This window comes from Hypomesus transpacificus, chromosome 11 (assembly GCF_021917145.1).
Source record: "Hypomesus transpacificus isolate Combined female chromosome 11, fHypTra1, whole genome shotgun sequence".
Classification (NCBI taxonomy): domain Eukaryota; kingdom Metazoa; phylum Chordata; class Actinopteri; order Osmeriformes; family Osmeridae; genus Hypomesus; species Hypomesus transpacificus.
The window spans coordinates 8991589-9008529 of NC_061070.1; the positions used below are offsets into that span (position 1 = coordinate 8991589).

Genomic DNA, 16941 nt, shown 5'->3' on the forward strand with positions numbered 1-16941 from the left:
TGGAGTATGAAAGCACAAAAGGACTTTATTGAAGACTTGTGTTATGATAGTGGAATAAATAAACAGATAAATGTTCACAGGTAAAGACATTTGCACTGAATGTGGAACAGCTGTGGACATGAAGCATATTTTACTTCTTTAGAATACAATAAATATTAACAAAGTCCTTGAATGACTGCACATGAATCTGATGGTATTCACTAAAGTACTGACAAACGGTAATAAATAATATTTGTTTTCAACTGCATGGATCCCGGAAAAGAGGGATTGTAAGCTATTCCTCAGAGCAGTGATGAAAATATACACAACCCCGCCTCCCGTCCTTATTACTCCCGCCCCCTATTTGCTGAGCCAGCTCTGAAATGTTTGGTAAACCGCATTCACGCAACAAATAATAAGTAAAACAAAGTTAAGATTTTTGAATGGCTCTATGTTCCCCTCTTAAGATTTTTTTACAAGTTGCATAAAACATTTGCGTGAAGTAATTAAAAGATACATAGTCAAGTAATGAACATAGCTTGAAAAGACTGATAACATCTTGATAACTGTTTTTCCTCTTTTTGTAGTTGGGTTGAAATGTCACTCAATATCCTCTTCAACATAAAAAAAAAAACAATCCCAGATAAAACAACTTGTGCTGTACCTCAAACCATTTCAAACAAATCTTTCCTTAACATTGAAACACTCTGTTTCTGTTATAAACATCTCTGGTTAAAATTATGCAACATAATTGTCTTTTTTTAGTTGTTGCCAGAATCAGAACATAGTTACTGGAATCTGCGGTTTGCACTACGCTGTATATCACATTATTTATATTACATAGAAGTACCTTGCTTGCAAAACAAAACAACTTAAACAGAACATATGCTGCAAGTGGAGCACATTTTCAGGTCAGTATAATGTTGGTGCAAGGCCCACATTTAGCAGTAAATCTCACACCCCTAAACCAAAAATAACATCTGGATTTTCAGGGTTCAAAATAAAGTTTCTGAAATAGTTACTGTGGTAATAATCACAATAATGTTAATCATAACTATAATTATGAAAATAATAATACAATTCTAATATCAACCACATTGTTTGTTGAAATGCCAATCATTGCAGGACACACTTCTCCTCTTTCTTGGCCATCTTGCCCTTGTTCTGCTCCAGAGTCCTCTCCAGGTGTTCGTCCTCCTCCTCTGCCCTGGGGACACAGGAAAGGGTCAGGGGTCAGAGGTCATCAGGTCAGGCGGTGGAGCGGGAGGCCTACAGGTAGACACGGCTGACTAAGAGGAGCTGCTGAGACGTCATCCTGAACTGGCTCCAACCAAACTGAACTGGCTCCAACCGAACCCTTCACCAGCCCACTCCCATTGGAGGACGACTGGGCGTCCCTCTGGGCGTCAACCTCTCCAACCGCCACAGACAGGTGTATGGCTACACCCCCTCACCAACATTCCTGTCATGACGATGGCCAACTACTGGTCACCTTCAGCTAGTGGACACTGTGGTACAGCAGTTGGTTGATGCAAGGAATTGGACCACTCAATTCCTCCTTTACACCCTTCTTTGTACAGTGTGTGTATATATATATATATATATATATATATATATATATATATATATATATATATATATATATATATATATATATATATATATATATATATATATATATATATATATATATATATACTCATATATATGTATACGAGTCCAGAGCAGGTCACTTACTGTTTCTCCTGGGCGTCCAGGTCTCTGACCAGAGCGTCTCGTTTGTTCACCAGTATGACCAGCTCATCCAGCAGCAGCTGCTCCCGACGCTTCTGGGCCTCCGTCTTCTGCCAGTCTGGAGAAGAGAGAGAAGCACCACGTCCAGTTAAGACCAGGGACTGATGTCCTCCACCTGCTCTGATGGGGGGGACTACGGGCTGGGTCAAGGTCCCCACATGTTCACTTGTTAATGACGACCAGTAACGGTGTTCAAAAGGACCACAGGTCCCAGCAGCTCTACAAACATCCTTCAGAAGGTTGGACTACTCTTCACCAGGATGTCCTAACTGCAGAGACTAATCCCCATGACTATATATAGAGTCCACAGACTACGGCATCTCCGCAAGGATGGACAGTTTGGCCTTCTTGCAAAGGTAATCATAAGGACATCGGGTTCTAATTAATTCACAGAGATGTGCTATCGTGGATAAACAGAGCTTTCATTTGACACCTCAGTCGTCACGAGGGACTGTTATGCAACCTGCTGGGACCAAAACGAGGCTTAATCTGATAACGCATGATGAAATGAATGTTGATTTAATTCTGTATATAAACTTAAAAGTTGAAATGGATAGTTACTTGCATGAACACCAATTGCCACAAACAACAAGACTGGTCTTGTTTGTGCATCAGTATTAAACAGGCTGCTATTGAATACTAGGATTAGACAGTACAAAATGAGTGCATGACCTCAATGCTTATATGCCATCACTGTCAAGACACTTACATCAATTGAACGTTTAGGCTATACTGTTGATGCAGACATTGACTACATTTTCTTTATCTTTCCAGTTCAACAAAAACAACAATTAAGTAAATAAACACGCTGCAATCCCCCAGTTCTCCCGCCCTAACCAGGAGGAGGTCCCACAGGGCCCAGATGGGACCCTAGTCCAAATCCTCTCTCCCCGTACCCCAGGGGGAAGGCTGCCCCCGCAGGAGAGCACTCTCCCTGGGGCTCAAATATCCGCCCGACACCCCCTGCCCCCAGATACACCCAACACCACCACACACTCCCCATGTACATTAGCAGCGTAGATTAGCCTGCAGCAGCACAACAGAGGCACAAAGCTAGCACAGCTACGCTCCAGCTAACTGGGAAGGAAAGTGTCCCCCCCTAGCCTAGCAACGTCCCAGTCTCTTATCCCCCCGGCCCCATTACTCAAACGCAGAGGTTAACTTCAACCCTCTATCAATATTTAACCTCCTATTGATTAGAGAAGAAAAGGAATGTTGTAAAATGTCAGTCCTAAAATAAGTGCGCTTTATTAAAAATAAATATTTCCCCTCTCGTTTGGTCAAATTGTGCTGGTCGGGGTGTGTGTGTGTGTGTCACGCTGGGCGCTGTGTGTTTGTCCTGAAAGGTCTGCTCTCTCTTCATTGGGCCTGGACGGCCCTTTGAAGTCGACCACAGAGCGAAATGAACACAGTCCCAATATTTGGCCCTTTCCTCCCTTTCTCTCTCTCCCTTTGCTCTCTCCTTTTCTCTCTCAGGGAACCAAATTACTCTCCTCTTCCGACAGTCGTGTCATTAGTCTTTGTAGGGACTAATACCTAAAATATGCCAAAAATGTCAGATCCTGTATTTGATGTTTTTTGATGAGGGGGAAAGGAGAGGGGGGGGTGTGTGCTGTGTGAAACCAGAGAAATACTTTTGAAATGTAAGAACAAAAGGAGAGACTATCCAATGCAATTGCGAAAAATTAACAACCAAACTACTGAAATTAAAAGTTTACAATCCCTGTTCTCCCCTTTACTGTCATACGGTATCCCACAATGTCCTTACCAAAAAGGCCTGCCTAGAAGCTGAGGGTACCACCCACTTTTAACAAGTCCCGAATAATCCTCCCCTTCCTCCATGCACTTTCAAGCCAAAAAGCTAAAGTTCTAGTCGACCAGGGGGAGGTTGTGTGTTTGTGTGTGTGAGGGAGGGAGGGAGGGGGCATGCAGCTGTCAATCACATCTCCTGCGGTCCCGCCCCCCTCATTTGGAAGGTAAACAATAAAGAAGGCCGATGAGAGACATGGCCGAGCAAACGAGAGCAGGGGAGGCTGGGTAACCAGACACCTCCAGGAGGGAAAAAAAACACTGCAGCCCTCTCTGTAGCCCTGATAGAGTAGAGAAAGAGGACCCGGTGCTATGACTGTGTGCAATCCTTTTTGGATTACCTCCTCTCCCTCCCTTTCTCTCTCTCTCTCTGGGCCCTGGGACATCACGTGCGTATTCAGATAACCCTACCAGTGCACACCAATGGTAACCATGTGAGTCTGCACAAGGCACACAAGAATGCGCTGGTTCAAATCCCTGTGAACCCCCTTCACACTCCACCCACTAGTCCCTCCGATGTTAGATTTATTCTGAGAGGGAGGGGGGACTTCTGCACACTATTGCCGCCTATAAACACATTCAGACTCACAACTTTGTACATGGCGTACACACAAGACGTTTTGAGGGAGTCGCGAGAGTGACGTAAGCAGGGGTACCCGAGTGAATCAGAGATTTTTATTTGCCCAAGATTCCCTCCTTCCCTCCCTCCCTCCCCCCCTCCCCTTGTTCTGTCGCTCTCGTTCATTTGGAATGTCCCCAAAAGACTGCTTTGGATTAGGGCCAAACAGAGTCAAGAGACAAAGACTAGGCTAAAAGAGGAGGAGGACAATGATGGCGAGGTGCTGGCAGCGTCCTGTTCAGTTCACCTCTTTCAGAACAAATATGGCGGACTAGTGGGTGACTGCGGCCTGAAGCTAGGTGACACTCACACTGTGGACTATGGGGAGACACAAAGAGACAGCTAGCAGAGGCAACAAGACAAGTCTGCGGTTTGGAGGGGGGGGGGGGATCTTACTCCGTCAGAATGCTGCTAATTCAACAAAAAACTTTTGTTAGTGCTGTTGAGGACTAACAGAACGGGCTTCACTACAGCAGGGAAGGATGTGACGGGAACCCTGAGAGGCCAATCGAAAGCGGTTAAGTCACCCCACAAAAAGAAGGAAAAGTGGTCCACAAAAGTATTTTTCGAAAAGGTGGTGCACACTTTGTTTTCTTGTTTGGGAGGACGCACCCTCGATGACGGGAATTAAAAAACCTGGGTCCCTTATCTCCAGTTCCAGTCAACTAGCAACCCTGAAAGAGGCTGCCTCGTCATCAAAGGGGGCCCCATGTGATCGTATTCCACACTGCACCTAATCAATCCGGGTCTACAGCGCACGGCCCCCTCGTGTAACAAAGCAGAGGGGGGGGGGGGGGGGGGGGGGCGCTGTGTGAGGAGAAGTGGGGTGGGTAAGCTCCTGCATAGGATTACATATTGATTTGGAACATATAAAAAACCTTATCATATCAGACCGTAACAAGGAAAGCTCGGGGACCTGGCTCTGCATAAATCCCTTTTAGGTGGCGAGAGAGCGTCCAGGTGCAAGTGTGTGGGTGTGTTTGTGTGTGAATGGTTAAGCAGATAAAGGGGGCATAGTGGATCAATTTGGTTGCGGGGAGATGAGAGCGTGGCATACAGATGGCATTTTTGGGCCTGGCATCAGACCAAGGAGATACAAGGAGGTGTAATCGCTGGACATGCCTATAAACAACATTAGGTGTGTCCCGTCTTCTCCTCCCTCCTCCCCCCCCCCCATGTCCTCTATCCTCACCCCTGTGGGAGAGATACAGTACTTTTCTAACTCTGTTTCTACTCTCTACCTCTTTCCCCGCCCCATCCCATGCTGTCCTGTTTTTGCTATCCCTCACCCTTCACTCTCCTCTTTTCCTTCACTGTCTCTGCCTCGCCATGTCCTGACAAGCAGGGCTATCAATGGAGGACAGGACATGCAGCCTATGGACTCAATGGGTCCCTGGAGTGAGGGCGTGGCCTGGGAAGACATTTGCATGCTGGAAATGGGCAAAGTCTCTCAAAGCAGTTTGGACAGTACTATTCCTGTCTTAATACAATGATGCAGGTAAAATGTCCATGTGACAACCAAGATGTCCCCATCCTTAGAAAACACCTGTAACTACTGCTGGATTCAGATTCTTAAAATTGGCGTTAGGGTTTAGGAGAGGGTGAGAGGGTTATGGAGCGAGAGAGAGCGAGAGAGAGCAAGAGAGGGAGAGAGGGTGATGGAGAGAGACAGAGAGTGGATGGAAAAGATGGCGAGTGTACTGGAGAAGGGTTAGCGTGTGTATATCTCTGCCAGGTGTGTATATCTCAGTGGTGTGTGTATATCTGTGTCTCTCACTGCTCTGCCTCCTCCAGTGCTGCTCTCTCTCTGTCATCGACTGGCCAACCAAATCAGCAATTACCTGCACGCCCGGTCATCGCTCAATGGACCTGCCCAAGCACCAAATAAGAGCAGTAGAGGGATACACACACGCGCGTGCACGAGGCGCACACACACACAGATTTCCTCACTCCTGACACGCAACCAATCGTTTTCCTTGCAGGTTGTTTACACACACACACTTACACACACACACACCGCTTGCCTCACCAGCCGCTCAGAACTATCTCAGCCTCGCCACAGAAAGGTTGAGCATGTGAATGTTAAGTGCTTCCCTTAAGGGGGGAAAATAGGGCCAACTGATAAGTTAGTCACTGGGAAATTCAACAAGTCCACATGAATCCAGCGAAGACCACAGCTGTGTGTCCTCATCTTCTCTACTATCTCTTTCTCTCTACGACTGAGACACACACACACGGAACCAGTCACATTCATTTACCTGTGCATGGACACAGGCATGCACACACACACTGTCCCAAAACTGATGTAAAGAAATACAATTATTTACTGAAGTGATTGGGCATAGTTGAATACACAGTCATATTTCATATCCCACTCAAGGTCTTCAATAAACTAACAACCTGGCCAAGGCAACTGTGGAGGCAGACCAGAGCAATCAAGCTGAGAAAGCAGGATCGGCATGTGTGGCTTCCCGCTCCACAGCTCCAGTTCGGCTATGCATGTCTGTCTCTTCCACAGCCTACCTCCCAGCTAATTACAATTGATTTATTATGGATCAGGGAGCTTATCAGTTGCTATAAGAAATTACCATGGCGGCGTGAGAGGGTAAGGGGGGGGTCAACATCGAATGGCAAAATCAATTTGCATTGATTGCGCAAGGTTCATTTTGCCAAAGAGGACACAGTGGAAAGGATTTAACTTCTCGGGGCCCCGGCAACTTTGATATGACACAATGGATGCTCTCCGAAGCCCTGGTATAAATAACAAGCTTTCTTAGTAATATGTACCTGCAGTTTACCTGCATGTCTGTGTGGTTAGATTTCAAATCAGGCATCTGCTATTCAGGCATGGCGTACGGAGACAGATAGCATTGATCAAGTGGCACCGACCCGAGATTGGTGGTCGTAATCCGCACAGGGGGCACACAACACACACACACGCGTGCACGAACACACCAGTCTAGTATTAACACGCTGTCCTGTTTTCAGGACAGGTAAGACGGATAAATATTTCCATTACAATGAAACTGATCACTACGGGTGATAAGTGCTTATTCAGTTTTATGAATGATGTAGATATTCTTCGCTTATCCAACCACCTGCAGCCTGTCTCTCCCCCTCGCCCCCCCCTCCCTCCCTCCCCTCCCCCCCCCCCCGCCCCTCTTACCCTCTATGGCCAGCATGGCCCGCAGCTCGCGGTTCAGCAGCTCAAAGCGCCTCTCCAGATCGTGCTCTTTCTCCCTGTGGCAAGTTGGGGAAAACAAAGTTCATCAATATGTTAATGAGTAAATCATTAAACACTTAAAGAAACCTGTAATAAACATTGATCACGCCAGTCGCCGGAACCTGCTCCCGCGCCACATTAATCTACTGCAAATAACTGATACAGAAAACATCTACCCCGTCTGGGCGAAGCCGCGAGCGAGCGTGTGGGTGTTTAGGTTAAAAGGTACCTAGAGAGGAGGACTGAGACGGATGGAGATGGAGTGGTAGAATAGGGCAGGTAATAAGGGGAAGTGTGTGTGTGTGTGTGTGTTGGGAGAGGCGTTGGCACACAAATTCAATTCCCTACATCTTTCAGGCATATTAGAAAACGAGCTAATTCTCTGCGTAATAGAATTTGTCCTTCAGAGGCGCCTTTCTCTCCCTGCCACAAAGAGAGGAATGAAAGGAGCTAATAATCAGACCCTCTGTCAATTGGCCACTTTAAAATCCCCCGCCCCCCCATCCTTTTTCCCACGATATAATGTGATTATGAATACTTCAATCTCTCATTTGCCCGGCTGGTTTTAAAACCAGTTTTTTTTTTAAAGGTATGCGTGTCTCACCGCCTGTCATAACTGACCACACAAAGGGCCGAGAGCGAGGGGGAATTGTGATCTGCCGGGGTCTCATTGATTCCTTATAGAGTCAACATGGACATCGATGTATGGATAAACAGGACGCGGAGAGGCGGATGGTCTAACAGGATCAAAGGTTGAAGCTGCTGTGTGATGTCAGGGTGTCAGAACACGTGGGTTTGAATGGGAAACGCTGTATGTGTATTGGGCGGTTGGAACTGAGACATTTTAAACATCAGGACAACTGAGCACAATTAAGACAAGCTAGGCTAGCACATCAATAAAGAGCAGAAATGACCGTACGCAGGCACACATATGCACAGCAAGATGGACAGACAGGCAGACTGCAAGACAAGGCAGGCAGACAGACAGGCAGACTGCAAGACAAGGCAGGCAGACCGACAGACAGGCAGACTGCAAGACAAGGCAGGCAGACCGACAGACAGGCAGACTGCAAGACAAGCAGACAGACAGGCAGACTTACAGCAGAGACAGTTGGTTCTGTCGTCTGATGAGAGCATTCTTCTTGTTGACCAGCATGAACCACTCCTGCATCGTGGCCTCCTCCTCCTCCTTGTTGTTCCCTGGAACGAGCACACACACACACACAGCCCTGTAACTGCTGGTTCACACACACACACACAGCCCTGTAACTGCTGGTTCACACACACACACACACAGCCCTGTAACTGCTGGTTCACACACACACACACAGCCCTGTAACTGCTGGTTCACACACACACACACAGCCCTGTAACTGCTGGTTCACACACACACACACACACAGCCCTGTAACTGCTGGTTCACACACACACACACACACAGCCCTGTAACTGCTGGTTCACACACACACACACAGCCCTGTAACTGCTGGTTCACACACACACACACAGCCCTGTAACTGCTGGTTCACACACACACACACAGCCCTGTAACTGCTGGTTCACACACACACACACACAGCCCTGTAACTGCTGGTTCACACACACACACACAGCCCTGTAACTGCTGGTTCACACACACACACACAGCCCTGTAACTGCTGGTTCACACACACACACACAGCCCTGTAACTGCTGGTTCACACACACACACACAGCCCTGTAACTGCTGGTTCACACACACACACACACAGCCCTGTAACTGCTGGTTCACACACACACACACAGCCCTGTAACTGCTGGTTCACACACACACACACAGCCCTGTAACTGCTGGTTCACACACACACACACAGCCCTGTAACTGCTGGTTCACACACACACACACAGCCCTGTAACTGCTGGTTCACACACACACACACAGCCCTGTAACTGCTGGTTCACACACACACACACAGCCCTGTAACTGCTGGTTCACACACACACACACAGCCCTGTAACTGCTGGTTCACACACACACACACAGCCCTGTAACTGCTGGTTCACACACACACACACAGCCCTGTAACTGCTGGTTCACACACACACACACAGCCCTGTAACTGCTGGTTCACACACACACACACAGCCCTGTAACTGCTGGTTCACACACACACACACAGCCCTGTAACTGCTGGTTCACACACACACACACAGCCCTGTAACTGCTGGTTCACACACACACACACAGCCCTGTAACTGCTGGTTCACACACACACACACAGCCCTGTAACTGCTGGTTCACACACACACACACAGCCCTGTAACTGCTGGTTCACACACACACACACAGCCCTGTAACTGCTGGTTCACACACACACACACAGCCCTGTAACTGCTGGTTCACACACACACACACAGCCCTGTAACTGCTGGTTCACACACACACACACAGCCCTGTAACTGCTGGTTCACACACACACACACAGCCCTGTAACTGCTGGTTCACACACACACACACAGCCCTGTAACTGCTGGTTCACACACACTCACCACCACCAAGCTGGAAATAATGTTTAAATACAAATCTGAAAACGACAATGAAAACCATCACAAACATCCCTCAGGTATCCCATATTGAGCACCACAAACACATTGACTAACGTAAATAAACATAACACTCAGGGAGATGCTATTTGTGCCATTACTCCAGGCTGGCTGGCTGTGTGTGTGTGTGGATGTGTGTGTGTACACGCACGCGTCTTAACTGGGTAAACGCTTGCGTCGCCCTATGCCTTCACAACGTCAATATGACTTCAACCGGTGGCGGGATTAACTCTGCGATTACCAGTCAAGCTCTTTTATAGACTGGAGCCCTGCGCTGTAGGCAGTGCATATCCCTCTCATCACTCAGCGGGCCGGCAAACACACAGTGCCTCGACATACTGAAGTAGCACCTCGACCTGCTAACATGGCACCTCTGCATACTAACGTGATACCTCGACCGGCTAACACGCTCTATACACAACTTTGAGGTTTGCCCGCGCTAGCGAGCGCCTATTGTAAATGTCAGTCTCAAGCCTGAGGTCAAACCTTTGGTTCACACGGCTGAATCGTGCTTTATGTTGAGGCTCGGTAATAAGCCTCTTGGCTTGTTAATGTGTTCTGAATGCAATATCATGGTATGTTTGAAAGGTATGTTGAGCCAAAGGGAAAACAACTCTCAAGTCCCTGTCAGATCTGTGTGTGTGTGTTTGTGGTTTGAGTCAGTGAAGTGTGTGTCGAGATGTACGGATGTACTCAGTGTCGGGTATTAGCAGCATTACACTGACACTCATTATGTCTTCTGAAGGGGAAGGAGGGGAGAGATGAGAGATCTCTTTAGGGCTTATGTTTTCACCTCTCGCAGTCTTTCACGCTCTCTGTCTCTCTACCAACTCAGCAGGTTCCCTCATAGCTGACATGATCTGACAAGCCTAGACAATAGAATTTGCATGAGGACACAACACTCATATTTGTAATTGGGTAGGCAGAGGGAGAGAAAGAGAGACTAGGGAAGAGATTAAGAAAGGGGCGCCCATTTTTATACGAGTAATGCTGTGATCACAAAGTTTGGTGTAGGACTATCCGTTTCAGTTCCTCAGACGAGAAGAGAGACGAGAGAGTCATCTGGGCAGTGTGTGTGTGTGTCTGTGTGTCTTTCTCACACCCACCGCAGTGTCACTCAAGCCGGAAAAGAGGGATTGTTCTGCACCGAGGATGACAATAGGCTGCTGTACGAACATTTCGGATGCTCTGAGCTATACCAGATGTATGTAATTTCATTTAGGAGTGTGTGTGTGTGTGTGTGCGAGTCAAAAGGGATGTCAGGATTTATAGAATCGCCGGGACCTGGATTACTGTAGTCAACTTTGAAATGGACGACATTTGGGTGGGGGGGATAAACCCCCACTCTGACAGGTCATTGTACCGCCACACTGTCATATAAAACAAGCAAATAATAATGGCCGATATTAAGCTCCTGTGACATTGTGGCGAGGCGGGAGGAAGACGAGGGGGGGATTAGGGAAGCTATCCCCCCGCCGCCAGCCGCCCTCATCCTTGAATGGAGGGGAGGGGGGGGGCTGGGGGGGGGGCTCCGGGTGAGAGGGGATGTGGGAAGAGAAGGAGATGGAGGAGGGAGAGGTGGAATGGAGGATAGAAAAATAAATGATTAAACCGTTGGGAGAGAGAAGTTTGGGTGAGAAAAAAGGAGTGATTTGGGATGGGGAACATAGTGAAGGGGAGAAAGGCAGGTGCGGAGTAAGATAGGGAGGAGCAAGTGGAAGGAGCTGGAATGGTCTAGAGGGGCAGAGGAAGGTGAATGGAGGGAGGGGGGTTAGGGCAGAGAACAGCTGCTTGTTTACCTCTTTGTCAAGCTCAACTCTGACCTCAAGACACCTCAGGTGTCTGCTTTGTTCTCTACCAGCCACGCACACACACATACACGACACAAACAAAGGTGTCCCTTAAAACATCCTGAGTTGTCTAGTTGTTCTGTAAGCACATTGGGACGGTCCTCCACATAATACACCGTGTGTGACACGATGTGTTAAAGGCTCACCCCCCTCTCTTATACCTCCAGACCGGGGTTTTTTCTTACACTGTCTAAGGGATGAAAAGGCTTTATGAAACCCCACTAGCTTCCCGTACCAAAATGGTCAAGCACACATACGTCGAGATACAATCAAAGGCCGGACACACGCTCACACAGAAACAAACAAGATACTCGCGATAGATCCTAGCACTTGATCAGATTTCCGTTTGTCCTCACACACACACAACAAAGAACACGGTGCATCACGAGGCTCATGGCCAAGTAGAGAACGTCTGTGTGGGTGAGCAAGCTAGCTTCTATAGCCAAATAAGATTAAGATAGCCATCTTGGCCCGTGTTCCATTCAGACCAGATAGGAATAATGAAAACCCCCTGTGGTGCTAAACCTGCAGCTTGTCCTGGTGGCCCACACTGATTATCACCTGACAGCTACACCCAGTGACACACACACACACACACACACACACACACACACACACTGACTTGAACCATGCAAATTAAAAAAATATTTTGGGACTGGTGCAGACACTTTTGTAAATCAGTGAATTGTTAAGTGAACGGTTTACATCGTTGGAAGCCAAACTTAGTTCCTCTGTTTTCAATCAAATGGCTGCATGTTATGATTTGATCCAACCTCACCAGTAATAATTGGCTTGACGGGTCAGGCAAAAACCATTGTTTCTGTCAATAAAGGAACACTGGACAAAGGGAAGTGAAGGGGAATAAAAGAGAACAAGAGAGAAAATAAATATCATATAGCCTGTGATCACAGCACGCTCTTCTCATTTCTTATCCGTCCATTTTTCTGTTTAATCCAATGAAAAATAATCCAATTTGTCAATCAGACTTTTTAAAAGGGAACGGTGTGTGTGTGTGTGTGTGTGTGTGTGTGTGTGTGTGTGTGTGTGGGCATGGAGGGGTGGGGAGGGGGGTGCAGCACACAGCAACTTCTGCTCTTGGGCTGAGTCCTGAACGCTCCACAGTGTTTGATTGTGTAACGAGCCTCGTGGTCTGCTCTCCGCTCTCCCTTCTGCTGCTGCTGTGGGTGTCCAGCGGGGACCACGAGGACGGAGACAAACACAAAGGCAATGAAGAATGGGGGGGGGGGGGGGGGAGCACAAGATGAACATTGTTTCCCGTGATTAAGTAAGAGCTCATTAAGAAGCCGTCGCCGTGGCGATCTGAATATGCATGAAGGGGGTGGGGGTTGGGGCTGAAGTAATCTGATGGGTTTGCAGTGGTGGTGACCGGAGGGGGTGCGGGGATTGTGGGTAAGTAAGTAGCCTACTAAAGGCTTGATTTAATTACTGTGAGTGGCCGACCAAGCTAAAGGAGCTAGTGCCTTGTTAGCGGACAACAGAGAGTGTGTGTGTGTGTGTGTGTGTGTGTGTGTGAGAGAATTAGAGAGTGTGTGTGAGGGAGCAAGAGTGTGTGTGTTTGTGTGTGTGAGAAAGAGAGAAAGAACCCACTAGCAGGCTAGCTAGTTTAGCTTTGGTCTAGCCTTCTAGCGCTAATCTTCTGGATAAGGCAAAGCAGGCCTTTGTACCAGAGAAGAGGACTGTCACTGGTGGCATAACAGGTCAAACACATTCTCTCTTGTTCAAGCCAAACTGGTTAAATGCTAACTCAATTTCAGCCTCTCTTCGGGCACTCTCTTTTATATTCCCAAGGGCTGGCTTTAAAGGACAGCTACACAGTTACCCAAATTAACCAAGCCCTCCAATCTCGATCAAATTATTGAAATGACAATTACAATGTAAACCAAAAATCACCAATAGGCTATTGCAACTCATATCCCAGTCACACACTTTCCATCTCCATTTTCCACCCCCCCCGCCCCTCCTCTCCACATCTCTCCCGGAGCAGCGTGGAGGGTTTTAGGGAGGGTGGAAGGCCTTTTCTCTTTCTTCAATGCTACAATGGTCTGGCGAATGGAGCAAATTCCTGCTTTATTGAACCTGGATATAATGTCTGTGAATGGAACACATTAACCAATTCATTCTTGCCTCCCTCGGTAAAGGAAGAGAAGAAAATTGTGGGGGGGGGGGGGGGGAGGGAGAGACGGAAAATAAGCCTCCCCTCGTACAGGTTTCAATGGCCGCCTTTTCCACTGGTGTCAATTGTCAACGAATGCTTGCTTTACGGCTTACAATGACAGCAGAGGGGAGGGGGGGTGGGGGTGGGAGATGGAGAGAGGAGGCGGAGGGAGGGAATTCATAATCATAAGTGGTGTTAAACGGCAGGGAGACAAACTCGGAGGGCGAGGAGAGGGGTCGGCAAAGTCGCTTTTAATGAGATGGGTACTTTGAGTCTGTACATACACCGTTATCACCCCCAGCGCCTTTCATGTCATTGTCTGAATGTGTGTTCCCTGTGTGTGTGTGTGTGTCAGTGAGAACGCTCGACACAGATGATGGGTTTGCCCCCCCAAATATTTCTTCCCCTCATCTCCCTCGCTCTCCATCACTTCTCCCTCTCGGTACACACCCCCCTGGACAAACACTGCCAACCCAGAAGCTAGCAGCCTGACAACCTCCAAACACCTCTCACTTCACCGCAAAGTTCTGTGTCTGTGTGTGTGTGTGTGTGTGTGTAAGGAGTAAGGTTGGGAGAGTCTTGTGCAAACAACCCTCAGTAATAGATTTCCTCTTAAGCTGAAATGTGTATTTCGGTAGTTCACCTTGCTGAACAGAGACTCTCATCAGAGCCTCTAATCCAGCTACTCCCCTCCTTTTGTTTTTCCACATTTCCATAGGGTTTATTTCGGAAAAACCATTCGCATGTAGAAAAAGTGGGTCAGACGACACCAGAAGTCATACCGCCAGTAAATTCATTTTGTCTTGCAGCATCAGACGAGCCGTGACAATCACACAAATACACTCCTCCACTCCCCTTCCTCTCTCCCTCGCTCCCCCACTCCATCAAATTGTGTTTTTCCTCCCAATCAATAAACATTATCAGACAGTGGCAGACTATGGGCTGGTGGCAGCAGTCCCTCTGTCTGTCTCTTCAGGTTCCCACTGTCCTGTCTCTCCTCTCTCTCTCCAGGTTCCCACTGTCCTGTCTCTCCTCTCTCTCTCCAGGTTCCCACTGTCCTGTCTCTCCTCTCTCTCTCCAGGTTCCCACTGTCCTATCTCTCCTCTCTCTCTTCAGGTTCCCACTGTCCTGTCTCTCCTCTCTCTCTTCAGGTTCCCACTGTCCTGTCTCTCCTCTCTCTCTTCAGGTTCCCACTGTCCTGTCTCTCCTCTCTCTCTTCAGGTTCCCACTGTCCTGTCCATCTCAGCCCGGGTTAGAAGGCCAGACGGCTGTACAGAAGACGCGCGCACAGACACACGCGCACACGCACACAAACACGCGTTAGCGACATAAGCTTGCCTCGCTAGCACACACTTAGAAACAGATAGAGAAATTAACCAGATAGACAGGGACACATTGATACCACGGCACCATTGGGCCGTATGCGCACACACACACATATATGAACGCACATCATAGCGCAGTATCTGTATAAACCTAACCACAATATGAAAGATGAACAAAGCAGTACTGAACGTTTATTTCTACTCCCAAGTAATCATCATAAAGTTGAACAAAATCCAGCGACATTCTAAATCTACAACCATAACAATTTTTATATACAGTACACTAATTTAAGTGTCTGAGAAACCTGGAAACCATTTCTAACAAAAATATCCAAAAAAATACTCAAATTATCTATTGGAGGTAGAAAATAAACCTTTCTTATTGCTTTACTTTTTTCTCCGGCACTTTAGGCTAGCTCGGGCTGTGTTGTACGTGGCGTGTCTGAATCAAGAGCATTTCGACAAGACCATAACACTTCAGGTAATTAATATAGCAAGAAGGGGCAGATGGGGGGATAGGGGGAGACAGTGTGTGTGTGTGTGTGCCAGTAGCAATTGAGTAGCTGACAGTAGCTCACCTGGTGTTACCCCCCTATAAGGTACATCATTAAGCCCTCTTTTGACTATACAACCTCCTGAACAATGCCCTCGCCTGGTATTCCTCTACCTCCACTCGACTGGGACTCTCCAAGGCACTGTGTGTAAGAGCTGAGAGGAAGAGAGGAAGCTATCTGGGGCCTAATAATCTCATGACAAAAGCCAAAAGACATCATCCTATTAACGGAGGAGTGATCTCCACACTCCCTAATGCGAGGTACTTCTGCCACAGGGGGGCTTTTTTGATTATTAGCAGGGAAGAGTGGGTGCAATTATGGAGGGGGGGGGGGGGGGGGGTGTGGAGGGTCCAGGGGCAGGACGGAGAGAAAGAGAAGGAGACAGAGTGAGATAGATAGATAGGGACCACATGCTAAGTGCAGGCTGCATACCGCTCCCTTTCATTCGGGGGTCTTTCTCTGTAGAACGAGACCCCCTTGTTGCTTGAGGGACCTTTACAGGGAGCGAGTGTGTTAAGTGTCGGTGTGTGTTAAGTGTGTACAGAAGAGGGGGCCGTTATATAAGAGGTGTCAGCATCATGCACATGTACCAAGCACATGCATCAAGGAGAGAGAGAGACAATTAGAAAGAGAGAAACAGAAGAGAGAAAGAGATAGCGGGAGAAGGGAGGAGACACAGGACAGAAAGAGAGACAGACAGAGACAGACGAGAGACAGACACAGACAGACAGAGACAGGCAGCATAGAAGCCCCTATGGCTCCTACTCTATGAGCCTCAGGTTTCACTTGTGGGACAAAAAAACCCTGCAGTGCAGAGGAGTGACGTCGCGAAGTATCGCGCCAACGTAAAATACAAGACATGCTCATCTCTATGATCATCTCAACGTAGTCAATGATCTCCTGTTGAATATGCTACACTAAATACATACCTTGAGGACCTGGGCCTAGCCCATGGTGTCACTTTCACTCCCTCTCTATGTTTTAGCCTCATCCTCTCCCCACCTCTCTCTCTCTTTCTCCATTGAATTC

The 16941-nt window shown here is 47.8% G+C and overlaps 1 protein-coding gene across 1 annotated transcript in view; it reads right to left on the reverse strand.

The window, feature by feature from the left end:
- ehbp1 (EH domain binding protein 1) overlaps positions 1–16941 on the reverse strand; it is an 81372-nt gene continuing 64431 nt past the window's right edge. Inside the window, exons 16-19 of the mRNA XM_047029374.1 lie at positions 8525–8624; positions 7368–7441; positions 1717–1831; positions 1–1186 (exon numbers count right to left, since the gene is read on the reverse strand). Of these exons, the coding sequence (XP_046885330.1) occupies positions 1096–1186; positions 1717–1831; positions 7368–7441; positions 8525–8624 (380 nt within the window). The 3' untranslated portion in view covers positions 1–1095. The remainder of the gene's footprint in view (positions 1187–1716; positions 1832–7367; positions 7442–8524; positions 8625–16941) is intronic.